General features: G+C 45.3%; 1 protein-coding gene across 1 annotated transcript in view; it reads right to left on the bottom strand.

The window, feature by feature from the left end:
- Window positions 1-13,463, bottom strand: part of SF3A3 (splicing factor 3a subunit 3) — a 39,440-nt gene extending 25,977 nt beyond the window's left edge. Inside the window, exons 1-10 of the mRNA XM_040424440.1 lie at window positions 13,343-13,463; window positions 10,865-10,912; window positions 10,726-10,778; window positions 8,738-8,843; window positions 8,290-8,362; window positions 6,514-6,605; window positions 5,003-5,085; window positions 4,769-4,907; window positions 2,995-3,063; window positions 1,409-1,476 (exon numbers count right to left, since the gene is read on the bottom strand). Of these exons, the coding sequence (XP_040280374.1) occupies window positions 1,409-1,476; window positions 2,995-3,063; window positions 4,769-4,907; window positions 5,003-5,085; window positions 6,514-6,605; window positions 8,290-8,362; window positions 8,738-8,843; window positions 10,726-10,778; window positions 10,865-10,912; window positions 13,343-13,438 (827 nt within the window). The 5' untranslated portion in view covers window positions 13,439-13,463. The remainder of the gene's footprint in view (window positions 1-1,408; window positions 1,477-2,994; window positions 3,064-4,768; window positions 4,908-5,002; window positions 5,086-6,513; window positions 6,606-8,289; window positions 8,363-8,737; window positions 8,844-10,725; window positions 10,779-10,864; window positions 10,913-13,342) is intronic.
- Between the last annotated feature and the right edge of the window lie 429 nt (window positions 13,464-13,892).

The following is a 13,892-nucleotide window of genomic DNA, read 5'->3' as shown; positions in this document are numbered from 1 at the left end:
AGCGCAGAAGATGGCGACCGGAGATAGCAGGAGCCGGCGACCGCAGAAAGAAGGAGCCGACAGCCGGAGAAAGAACCGCCTCTCAGAGAGAGAGCAGAGAACCTGGGGCCGGCTTGGCAGGCAGAAGAGGCCCCTCCCAGGCTCCCCCCACGGAGGGGAGGAGACGTGAGAAAGCCCGGGAAGAGAAAAAGTGGGCGGGGAGTTGCGGCCTAGTAGGCCCGAAAAGCCGGGGACTAAAGTAATGGAGCGCGGCCGGGAGCGAACGGCCGCGACCGCGATAGTGCCCCAGAATTGCCGCGACGAACGGGGGCCAGGTGGGGGAGAGAGCTGAGGAAGAGACCCCCAGGGAGAGAAACAACGGAAGGCCAGGGGCTTCAGGGGCCAGGATACAGCTGAGAGAAAGAACCCACAAGCTAGCAGAGGCAAGGCAGCTTATCAGAGGCAAGTCATTGTCCCACACAGCAATAAAGCTGTATCATGTATCCGGGAAGGGAACATGAGGGGGGAACGCGTCCAGGCGTGGGAAGGAGGGTGGGATCCCTAATCTAACATACTCACCCTCAGACGTCTTCAGGCGCAGCAGTAACCACCCCCTCGGCGGACTCAACACGGGAACCGTGGGACTGCCGGAATTCCACTGCGGAAGCAGATTTGGGGACTGGGTGGCTGCCAGGTACCTGAGTACGCGCCCGCAGGGGGGCAACTAAAGTGGAACACGATGGAGCCACCCCTGCCGCAGGCCGAAACCTGCAGAGAAAGAAAAAATGATTAAAGAAAAAATAAAATAAAAAAGTAGCAGGATGACCTGCACAAAAAAGCAGGTCAGGTCTGCCTCCTATGGACACTAGAACAAAACTGAGCTGCCTAGTGTCTGTGGAGAGGGTATAGCCCAACGGGGAGGAGCCAACACTTTTTTATGTCTAGTGTCGCCTCCTAGTGGTAGTTGGACATATACCCATGGTGCTGTGTCCCCCAATGCCATGCACGAGAAATCAGATTTATCCGTAGTGTTGTAGGATGCAACAATTTGAGCTAGCAAGGCACATCAAGTTGATCAGAATGATGCACATGACGAGATACATTTGGTGCAACTTGCCACTGTAGAGCAAAACTTTACCTCCCCACAACAGCAGAAAATGGGACACAAATAACAGAATAAAATACATTATAAATCTGGTGCAACCCATGCCATGCAGATTTTGGCTCATTTCTCTTAGTAATCATCCCTATGTTTTTAAATTATTATTTCAACTCCATACCGCCCAACTTTGAAGCAACGAATCTGCATTGCACTTCATAATTGTATTGCCCTGTGTTGGAGAAAATCCTTGCATGAATGATCTACTGAACCTTCACAGCACTCACAATTCTTCCTACAAACCGCAGTACAAACAGCTGTAGCACTTACCCTCCACATTTAAGACCCAAAGCAAGTAACGCAGACTTCAATCTGTCTAATCCGAGAGAAGCCAATTCCTGACAAGAAGAGAAGAATGACAAGGTACTGAATGGTAAATGGAATCAATTAGACAAGCTTTACAAATACTAACACATCTGAATAGACTTCCATTAGATGCTCGTATTTTCTTTCCGTGTCCATTCCTTTTTTTTCCCGGAACTATTCATTTCAATGGGTCCGCAAAAAAAACACAGAAGTTACTCTGCGTGCATTCTGTTTCTGTATGTCCGTTACGTTGGATAGAACATGTCCAATTATTGTCCGCAGAACAGACAAGGATAGGACTGTTCTATTAGGGGCAAGTTGTTCCTTTCCGCAAAATACAGAATGCACACGAACGTCATCATGTTTTTTGTGGAACCATTTTTTGCAGACCACAAAATACACACGGTCATGTGCATGAGCCCTAAGGGCCTAAACTGAATAGACAAAATACTGTGGAACTAAGGCTACTTTCACACTAGCGGCACGGACCTCCGGCAGGCTGTTCCGTCATGTGAACAGCCTGTCAGGACTGTCCTGCTGCTAGTGAACGTGTGCCCCCGGACTGCCGCTCCGTCCCCATTGACTATAATAGGGGTGGGGGCGGAGTTCCCGGCGAGGCACGGCAGCGCATGGCGAGAGGCTGCCGGAATAAAACTACGACATGTCCAACATTTATTCCAGCAGCCTCTCGCCGGGAACTCTGCCCCCCTGCCCCCATTATAGTCAATAGGGACGGAGCGGCAGTCCGGGGGCACACGTTCACTAGCGGCAGGACGGATCCGAGAGGCTGTTCACCCGACGGAACAGCCTGCTGGAGGTCCGTGCCGCTAGTGTGAAAGTAGCCTCAAATCACAGTAATTATGTGAAGCTGACAAATTGGTAACTCTTGGGGCCCCTATGTTCGGGCGATGGATAACACATCCATCTGCGCTCGTTTGCACCGTCCTGATTGCTACTTAAGTTGTTTCTCCCTCATTCAGTTCTAATGATTATCGGCAGCACATCCCTGATTACACAGTGAGATACGCTACCGATCACTGGGCATCTTTCATCCTGATCGATGAAACGAACGTTTGCTCATTCATCGTCTGCTCGATTATACGAGCCAATAATTGGAAACAAGCGTTCCTACGAACATTTGCTTCTGATAATTGGTCCGAAAATCATGCGATCTAAGAGCCCTTGGCCTAAGCAAAGGTTTTACATTTGACCAGCAGTATTGTTTATAGGAAGACAAAACTGAGATGAGTGTAAAAGTGCAGCTTGAGGAAAGAACTAGTAATACGTAATAGCTATCTCTGCATGCACAATCATACAAAGGAGGCTGTCATCCATTTACTGACTCTTCTCCCACAGAACAATATATCAGTCTGCTCAGCTCCTCCTGCTCTACAACATGCTGCTTGGCTTGTAAAGCAGGCATCATTTTCAAAGTGAAAGATTCACTTTAACTACACACATGCCAAGTTGAAAAACCTCCCCCAAGGACAGTTGATAAATATGACAAATGCTAATCATTTTAGCCTGTTTTAGCTCAAATGACACCATACCTCCCATGATGAGAAAGCTGAAAGGTCCAGATGAGCTCCTGCATGTGTAAGCGCACTGCTCGTTTCTTTCTACAAGAGACAAAAGCGTTTCCTTCGCATCATTTCCACAAGCAGAGTTATACAAACTGTCAAAAATCAACATATTACATTGTGCATGTCTTGCCATGGATAGCTTGCGCGAATTGAAATCTTCTCTGGTTACTGATCGCTATGGGGCGACATTGATTTATTGGGCGATATTAACCCACCAAATGCAGAAACCAGATTCAGACTTGTGGATAACAACACGCACGTCCGCTCTAATGCAAAATAGCCTTTATTTTACTTTTATAGCATAACCACAACGATCTGGGCAATAAGAGCAGCAAAGCTCTATGCATGGCATGCAGGACAGGTTCACCTAAGTAGTACCGTATGCTGTCAAGTCTCATATTTAGATAGGGCGGTGTCACACGTACTGGCTGCCGCTAACTGGTTACTGACTTTGCGCCCATTAACAATCGACAAGCGCTTATTAGCTAGCTGGCTTTACTCAGGGCTTTTGGCCGCATCACAACTGCATTTCTGCTGCAACTGGGCTATGTGACGGACACCATTTAGGACACTACAGTTACCTAATGCGTTTACATACATATTCAACCACCTATCATTCTGAACAGGTAGATTATGTTGTGTCCTTGGCTCCTCTAACAAAGAAAAGCCTGGCAAGTATATCACAAAGCATTACAGTAGAGGAGGAAAGGGGATGCAAGCACTGCAGTGGTCTGTTCTGCATCCTCCATATGTACATTATAGGTATGAGGTATGAAGCATAGCACTGTATAAACTTTGAACCCTACAGAAAACAATCAATACAAGGTGTTAAATTGTCTGTTAAAGATAAAATGTCTCAGACAAGCCTTTCAATTGGCTAAACAATAAAAAAAAAAATTAAAAAAAAAACATTTTTACAAACTGGAGTTGGGACGTCAAGTATAAGGCATGTGACCGCTGCAGCCAATCACTGTCATCAGCAGTTTACCGCAGAGGATAGAGAATGGCTACATCAAATGCTGTATACCTACACATCACCAACATTGTGCTGGTGATGTGCAGGTACCGCACGTGACTGCTGAAGCCAATTACTGTCCTCCGCTGTAAACAGGCTTGTCCCCGCTGTAAACAAGCAGTGGCATGAGGACTGGACGACTGCCACAGAGAACAGTGCTGGAGAAAGGGGTGGTATGACATAATTTTTTATTTTAAGCAATTGAGGGGCTTCAGAGATTTTTAAAGGGCGTAATCTCAGGACAGGTCAATACATGATCAGTGGGGTCTGAGTCCTGGAACCCCCGTCGATCAGCTGTTTGAAGAGAATGCAGCTTTCCAGTGAGGCATGGCGCTTGTCTCTTCCGACAGCTGATTGTTGGGGTGCCCGGAGTTGGACCCCCACCAATCAGATATTGTCATCAATATAAAAATCCTGGATAACCCCTTTAATTGTCTCAGAAAAATCTTGTATTTATTGTAATAAGAAAGCTAGGGTCATTCATGCTGAATTCTTATACCTCAGGATGATTGGCCTCCACTTACTGTCCTTCCATTATTAAAATATCATGTATTTTTTCATGAGCCAAACACACACATTTATAGGGTATATAGACAACTGTCTAGGTAACAAATCACCAAGACTCTCCTGATAACAGTTCATATAGTGGTCACTGACAGACCAGTTACTGTTTGGTTGACACATGCATGGACATCAAGAAATTTCTGCTATGCAGAGATCACATACCGGCCATCCTGGAAAGCTCCCAGACTCCCACTTCTTCTCAAATTCATTCTGTATCTTTCCAAACAGTTCATTCTGATCCAGCAAAGGCTTTACCCTGTCTGTGTAGTCTTGGAGGTATTCTAAAAGCACTTCTAGATACCTGTGAGAATATAGTCATAAAAGGACAGACATTTACGATGGCAACACACTATACAGGGAATTGCAATTTTAAACCTGACAACACTTTGTACGCACCTTTTATATTCTGCATTTTTCCGCTCTTTGGGAATGTCAAAAAGTTGGTCAAATGTGGCTAAATACGTAATGTAATCCAGTTTCTGTAAAAAGGAGAAAAAGTCCACAAATGATTGAGTTACACAAAACAGTGATTGGTTTTATAATATGCTGATTAAATGGGTTGTGCCATAAACTGCTTTACACTAAAATGTATTTTCCTCAATCCTTAGATTGAAAAAAAATAAAATAAAATTCACCTCATTTGCAGTTCTCTCCTACCCCCATGCTTGAATCCTACGTCTTGGTTTGTCATGTATCTGCTGTCCCATCATGCCTGAACCCCTTAAGGTTAAGGTCTATTTTCATTTTTGCATTTTTACTCCCCATGTTCCAATAACCATAACTTTTTTATTTTTCCGTTCATATAGCAATAGTAGGGCATTTTTTTTTTTTTGCGGGACAAGATGCATTTTTTATTACCACCATTTAATTTACCATATCTCATATTGGGAAAAAAATCTTTGTGTGACAAAATTGACATCACAGCGTTCACTGTGCGCTAAGGGTCCATTCACACGTCCGTATGTGTTTTGTGGATCCGCAAATCACGGACACAGGGCAATGTGCACTCCGCATTTTGCGGACCGCACATCGTCGGCACTCTAATAAAAAATGCCTTTTTTTGTCCGCAATTGCGGTCAGTACGATTACAGCGATACCACATTTATATAATTTATATGTTTTTTCTTTTCATCACCATATTCTGACCCCCCATAACGTTAATAGTATGTTTACAGGGCTCAATTTTGTGGGACGATCTGTAGTCTTTATTGATACCATTTTGGAGTGTGTAAGGCTTTTTGATCACATTTTATTAAACATTTTTGGGAGGTGACGTGACAAAAACAAAATGGCTATTTAGATTTTTTTCACTATGCCGTTTACCGTATGGGATAAATATTTTAATATTTTAATAGTATGACCGTTTTCAGAGGCTGTAATGCCCATGAAGTTTCATTTTTTTTATAGCTTTTTTATTCTAGGGAAAAAAGGGTGATTTGAGTTTTTATATATTTTTTTCCCCATAAGTGACTATAACATGCAATCATAAGATTTATGCATTACAGAATTCAATATTCAGTATATACCATGCTGTGATGCCAACTCCAGGCCTGCATTGAAATATACTAGTTACTGTCCTGTAAGCCTTGTACAAGCTTAGGCCTATTACTAGTACGGGCCTCCGTCCCCCATCTTAGCGAGGGAAAGGAGGCCCAGGCCAGGAAACTCGCAGCTTCCGGTTATAGTGCTTCCAGATGCCGTAGTCACATTTGACCATGGTATCTGAGTGGGTTAAATGTCTGTGATCAGCATTACCGCCGATCACAGGCATTAGCCCCTGGTCTCTGTTGTGTAAAACAGCTGAAATCTGGTGGTTGTTGCGACCACCGTGAGCAGGTGCCATCTTTAAAGACTTGACTGGTGGAGGGCAAAGAAAGGCCTAAACCCCCCTTTGCATGTTATCTTACCTCTGACGACTTGAGATTGATGTATTTTAAGTAACAGTCATGGAGATCCAGATAACGTCCATAACCTTCCTCATCTGTAAATTCCACTAGATCTGTGGAAATCATTGCATAGGTCATTCAATCAGACAAAAGTAAAGTTTTGACTGTTAAAGTCAGTGACAAATAATGACAAACTTGACAATGCAAATACAGCATAAATGAAAGGAGAACCCTCTGCACGTAAACCATCTTTATCAAGCACCTTAAAACCTTTCAACATTCAGGGCTCCAATTTGCTACTACATTCTCTAAATCAATTTTCGGTTTGCTTTAAAGAATCCCTGTAATGGTCTAACAAACTTTTTAATCACTTTATTAAAAAATATGCCTGCATTCACCTGAAAAAAAGCTGTAAAAGTCATGGCCATTAGGGGTCTCACTTCAACCTAATTTGCAGTCCACTACCAGTTGTCAGGCAAGATCTGTCCCTAGTAACAGGGACTCAGAAGACAGCTCCCAGAAAATGTGGGCATGTCACCACAGCTAGCTGAGATCTTGATAAAAGAACTGCTTCTACATAGGTTTTGAAAATTATGTAGTATGTGTATCTGTAAGGCCTCATGCACACGACCGTTGTTTTGGTCCGCATCCGAGCCGCAGTCATTCACTTCAATGGGGTCGCAAAAGAAGCGGACAGCACTCTGTGTGCTGTCCGCATCTGTTGCTCCATTCCGTGATCCGCCCAAAAAATATAACCGGTCCAATTCTTGTCCATTTTGCAGACAAGAATAGGCATTTATAATCAATGGCTGTGCGTGCCGTTCCGCAAATTGCAGAACGCACACGGACGCCATCCGTGTTTTGCGGATCCGCAATTTGCAGACCACAAAACACACAACGGTCGTGTGCATGAGGCCTAAGTGTGATTTCTCTCTCCTTACCTGCTCTGAGCTCCGGAGCTAAAAACACGTGTGAAATAAGGGAAAGGATGTCACAGCAGTACAGTGCTGTCAGATTTCATAAGAGCGATATGCCCCCCGCTTCTGAGTGAAATGTATCTAGCTGTGCAGCTGAAACAGGAAATAATATGGCTGAAAAAGACATTAGAGAAGCCAAAAAAGACCTGTTCTTTCACAGTTACGATTGCACAAAGAAGCACAGCCATTATGCAATTTTTTTTTTAAATATCAGGTATGCTTTAAACCTTTTGCTACCAGTGAGGGTCTTTAAACATGGCACCCGCTTGCGTGTGCAGTGGGTGCCATAGCCGGCGGGTGTCTGCTGTTTCAAACAGGAGAGGCTTGCACCTCATGTCTGAGACCGGCAAAAATGCTGATCACAGACATTTAAGCCTTTAGATGGTGTGGTCAAGTGCGACCACGGCATCTAAATAGCAGGAAACCCAGAAGTGAGTGCTTCCGGATTAACCCCTCCCCCCGGCGATCGGGGAAGCAGGTCATTCATGCTGAAGAGAACCAGCGTATTAGACCTGCAGTTCCTATGTTGGCAAGCAGGTGGCATGCCGACATAGGATATCAGCAAATTCAGCTTATACTGTCATTTTATGGAAATATAGTATAAGCTGGAATAAATCTGAGTGCTGCATATTGTATCCTCCTAGATGGGCTATAAAAAGAAAAAAAAAAAAGTCATGGCCTCGGGAAGACAGGGAAGAAAAGATGAAAATGCACAAACTAAAAAACCTCTGTTATCCAAAGGGTTAAACACAAAGGCAACTTAATCTCATACTGAAAGATTGGTTAGTGTGGGATTCTTAAGGTTGGACCAAATACGTACTCTGGGCTTCTTCACTAGGGTTCTCCCTGGTTTTCAGCAGCTCTTCAAATTCAACTGACATAGGAACACAGATCTTTGAAAGTAACAAAAAATAAATTTAAAAAAAAGTGACAATTAGAAAAAAATATATAGTATTAGCGATTTAGGGTAAGTTCACATGGCTATTTCTGCTGACCGACAAACACAAGACTGATTTAATGAGAAAATCAACTTCTGATATAAAGATTGTGAAATATTTCGAAATCAATACAATTTTTCAATTTTGCACATGTATTTTGACTGCAAACGTGTGAAACAGCACACCAGCATATCTGAGAGTATTTACATCAAAGCGCTGCGTAATACTGCTTCAAGACGTCACATGCCACTTCTAATTCCTAGACCATTAATTGCTCATAACCCGTCAAGTGAAATGACCTTAAACCGTTACAACATGTAAACCACGCACCTCATTTGGATGCTTCCGATGAAATTCTTTTATTAATTTGAGTCTGTTGTAAAATTCACCAAAGTCATTGGGTCCAGAAATTGCATTTAGTTCTTCTTTTCTCAACCTGAAATACACAAAAACCATGTACTCTTTAAATGTTTCAATGCACTTACCTGCATACCGCTCCTTGGCTGCAGTGATAACATGCATATACTGGGTCAATCACTGGTCTCAACACTATATGGCGTGAGATCAGTGATTGGCTGCAGCGGTCATGGGCACCTCACCACTTCAGTCAGTACAACAAAGCAGTGTGGAGGAGAGGAGCAGTAGTAAGACCAAGATGGATTTAGGAAATGAGACAGGCCTTTAGTGTCACTCCACTGTCAGTAATACTGAGCGCAGGAAGGAGAGAGATGGGTGCGCAGCATTCAATTGGGCAATACATATGCACGGTACTGAGAGAGGTAAAGGAACTGCCTGCACGTATAGTGAGTGGAGGTCTGGAGGCTGCACAACTGCTTTGGGGCTCTCTGAAGAGCTCATCTAGGCCGAATTCAGACAGCATTCATTTCCGTCCATGTGCTAGCCAGACAGCACCCCCATAGCCCAAGGCCCATTAAGGTAAATGATGCAATTCACCATATATAATACAAGCACTGTGTTCTGTATTGCTTTATTCTCATTTTTTTTATGAAATGACAAGTACTGAACAATGAATTTAAATTAAAGGAACACGAAACAATTCAGATAATAAAAAGCAACAAACTAAATCTAACACAATTCCATATTTTTCATGCTCCTCGTGTCCTGTATCACAGGTGCAGACGATCAAAAATAAAGCAGAAAAGCAGCTAATTCTTCTCTCAGGCTGCAGCCATGTCTTCTCCCTCCTCCCTCTGATGCTAGTGTACGGGAGACAGGAAGTTTAGAAAGAGGGGGCTGGATTTAGGCTGCGTACTTAAGTACACAGTGATCGTGGTCATTTTGTTGATAGTATATGTATGAAACGGATACTACAACATAGCCAGAAGCAGCATTCATACTGCATAGTCCCAATAATATATACACACATATATGACATCAGGACAGCACAGCTATACAGTACAGGGACGTCACTCAACTTTCCTACATGGTTGAGGGGCAAATCTGTCTAGTTACGCAGTGACACTTCACTCTTTCCTATACGGCGGCATAATAAGGAGCTTTGGTAAGATTGGTAACAACCAATGTGAAGGTATTGTGGATGAGTAGTACACTCACTGTTGCCCTGTATATGAAAGCATATATACTAATAGTATGAGGGGAATGTTGTATATATACATCAAGTGTGGCCTCCATCATATCTCTGCTGAAGTTATTACTCAACTTTCCCAGACAGTGGAACGTAAAGCTTTGCCTTTTTATTTAGTGGTAAGCCATACTGTAGCAAAGGTAGGTAGAGTAGCCTCTCAGGGTCCTGGGAAAGCTGGGTACCATGCCATGTGGAGGTGTATGGGTGCAGCCACATGTAGCAGATTTTCCGCAGTGGAATTTCTGCCATCTCCTTGCTCAATAACGGCCATAGCTCACCTGATTTGCCTTTCAGAGCTGTGTAAGGGTACTTTCACACTAGCGTTGTTAGAATCCGGCAGGCAGTTCTGGCAACGGAACTGCCTGCCGGATCCAGCAATCCGTATACAAACAGATAGCTTTTTTTCCCCCGCATCCGTTGAAATACCGGATCCGTCTCATCCGGAATAACAGATCCGGTATTTAAATTTTCTCCTCTCCTATATCCCTGCGCATGCTCGGATCCGCACCAAACGCGAGTGTGAAAGTAGCCTCAGACTCTCCAGCACTGGTTTTCAAAACCCTATTCACATACATTGTACTTTTCAGTGCAGACTCCATCTGAATATGGCCTCAGCTGTATTCATAATTCTACTTGGCAATTCTGGTCATAAAATGCCACTTTAGCGGCAAACCGGACAGTTAGTACATGGCAGAGAGTAAAATATTCTTACCCATCCTTATCTTCGTACAAATCCCGGACGTTGGCGCTCACGTCCATGTATCTCTGCAAATAACACAGAACATTGGAAGAGTAAATGCGCTGAACTGAACGTGATCTGCTGCTCTGAACTAGTACTGGTCCATACTCACATCCAGCATGGTTCTGGCTCTGTGATCTGAATTTATCTGTTCACGTAACTGCGGGGAGAGAAAAATAAAAGGGAAATACAGATTATTACAGACGAATCTGACAAAACTATGTGGAGTAAGACCCACCAGCAATCCCATCAAGGAACCAACTAAATGCTTGGAGAAGGCTCCTTTCTTCTCCTGCTCTACTGGAATTAACCCTAGATGTACTCCACATATTACTGGTCAACAGCACTCCTGACGCTGGTTTTTTATCGTGTTCACTGTGAGGGTTAAATAACATGATACCTTTATTCTCTGGGTCAGTAAGATTATGCCAATACCACTTTTGCGCAATAAAAACTAAAGAAAAGTAAAAAAAAAATAAAAAAAAATGCTTTGCTGTGTTCTGACAGCCTTAACTACTTTTTTCCCCCCCAGCAGAGCTTGGAGGGGGCTTGTTTTTTTTTGCAGGGCAATTGGTAGCCATTTTGGATACATGCCTTCCATTCTGGTTCTTGAGAGGCAATTTGGACCTTTTTACATGTTATTAACGCTGTTACTGTGAAGGATAAAAGATGTATGTTGGTAGACAGGGCCGTGCTCCCGAGAGTGGCCACTACACCGGGCACAGGGCCGTGCTCCCGAGAGTGGCCACTACACCGGGCACAGGGCCGTGCTCCCGAGAGTGGCCACTACACCGGGCACAGGGCCGTGCTCCCGAGAGTGGCCACTACACCGGGCACAGGGCCGTGCTCCCGAGAGTGGCCACTACACCGGGCACAGGGCCGTGCTCCCGAGAGTGGCCACTACACCGGGCACAGGGCCGTGCTCCCGAGAGTGGCCACTACACCGGGCACAGGGCCGTGCTCCCGAGAGTGGCCACTACACCGGGCACAGGGCCGTGCTCCCGAGAGTGGCCACTACACCGGGCACAGGGCCGTGCTCCCGAGAGTGGCCACTACACCGGGCACAGGGCCGTGCTCCCGAGAGTGGCCACTACACCGGGCACAGGGCCGTGCTCCCGAGAGTGGCCACTACACCGGGCACAGGGCCGTGCTCCCGAGAGTGGCCACTACACCGGGCACAGGGCCGTGCTCCCGAGAGTGGCCACTACACCGGGCACAGGGCCGTGCTCCCGAGAGTGGCCACTACACCGGGCACAGGGCCGTGCTCCCGAGAGTGGCCACTACACCGGGCACAGGGCCGTGCTCCCGAGAGTGGCCACTACACCGGGCCGTGCTCCCGAGAGTGACCACTACACCGGGCTGTGCAGATACAGCGCCGTACACTGTTAGTAGAAATGAGCGAGTCCACTTTGGATGCAGTAGATTCGCATAAAACTGCGCTCCGTACGGTTTTAGAACGTATTGGCTCTGATCAGCCGAACTCTGGTTCGGTTCCAGGTGGTACCTTGGAAACGAACCCAAGTTCGGTGCCAAGTTGTTGTTTTTTTACAGTAGAAATTAATTTACATAGTTATTACCCGAAGTCTCGCGAGACTTCGTGAAGTAATAACTTCGGCTCATACAAAGTTTTATGCGAATCGACTTAATCTCTGTTACTTTCTGGAACCATCCAAGGCTGCAGGTCTGACCCCTCCACTGTTTACACATTCTATGGATAGGTCATCACCTTTAAAGGGGTACTCCCATGTCAGACATTGGGGGTCCCACACCTATGCTCAGAATGAAGCCCGCAAAGTGCTGGAGGGCACACTGCGCATGTGTGGCTGCCCTCCATTCATTCCACCTTGCTGCTCCCAGAGGCTCCGCTCTCTCCTCTTCATGGCTCGCCCCCACCGCTAAGACTGACAGGCCAGGCAGTGAAAATGTAATCACGGGAGCGCGCTCAGCAAATGCGCAATAAATGGACGGAGAATGCTGGACCAGATACGCTGCAAATGTTCTGCAGCATACACACCGAATAGCGCAGAGGTCTTGTGGAAAGGGTATAAATCCGCAACAGAAACTGACATGAAGGAGATTTAAAATCCACATCACGAGTGCTGAGCCCCCCCCACCGGTCGCTACAAGCGCTCCTATATCTTGCTCTACAGAAAGTCTATAGGCCGGACTTGCTTCTGTCTCCGATATGTGATCACGTCTCCCCCCTGAGTGATCGCTGGGGGTCTCAGCACTCGGACGTTCAAGGGCCCTTTAAAATCTCGTCCACTTTTCGCGAGCTATAAACGCTGCAGATTTCTTGCTTGAAAATCACTACTATTAATATTTATGGTGGTTTCTGGGGGCCACGTACCCTCACTATGGAGATACACACTTACAGTCTGTCCCATATGTCTCGTGTACATTGTGAATATTCAGCTCCACGGGGCACCTGCACTAATGCACTCATCTCTACACAGCATGATATAAAGTCCCATCATATAGTCTCTCATAGGAGGAAAGTACCGCATGTAAACCTATTACTGCAAGGAAGAGCGGTGCATCTACGGGCGCTAAACGGATAGAGGGACCGACAGGTCACTCGTGTGCTCACCGTGGGCTTCTTCGCCATCATCTCCTTGGTCATTACATCCATAAGCCGTTCTTTTTCCTCATGGTAGCGTCGCTGTTGCTCCAGTATAGTCTCCATCTTCGGGAGGGCCGAACCGGAAGTAGCGAGTGCACGGCGATACTATTCCCCTTACCACAGAGCACGGGAGTCAAAGTTCCGTCTTCTTCCCTCATTGAGTGTCGCTGTTGTAACTGCTCCCTCTAGTGGTGCCTACCTAGCGGTGCCATACACGAGAATAATATAGTACACCCTCCATGGCTGTAAAAGCAGAAGGGGTTGTTTGCAGGCCACTGGACTCCCAGGTGGCTTATATGCTAAAAATGTCAGATTATTACACATGAAAGCTGAAACCATGCTCATCATAACTTCTCTCGTTAATACACACCTAGGGCTTCAGTAAACGATTATTTTAATAATTGAGTATTTTGCCAATTATTTTTACGATTAATCAAGTACTCTAATAAGAAGAAAATAATGAATAGACTGTTTTCCTTTATAAAAACTCATCAGACCCCCTGCCATCATTCCCCAA

Source organism: Bufo bufo, chromosome 3 (genome assembly GCF_905171765.1).
Source record: "Bufo bufo chromosome 3, aBufBuf1.1, whole genome shotgun sequence".
NCBI classification, from domain to species: domain Eukaryota; kingdom Metazoa; phylum Chordata; class Amphibia; order Anura; family Bufonidae; genus Bufo; species Bufo bufo.
This window is presented reverse-complemented; position numbering and strand designations above follow the sequence as displayed.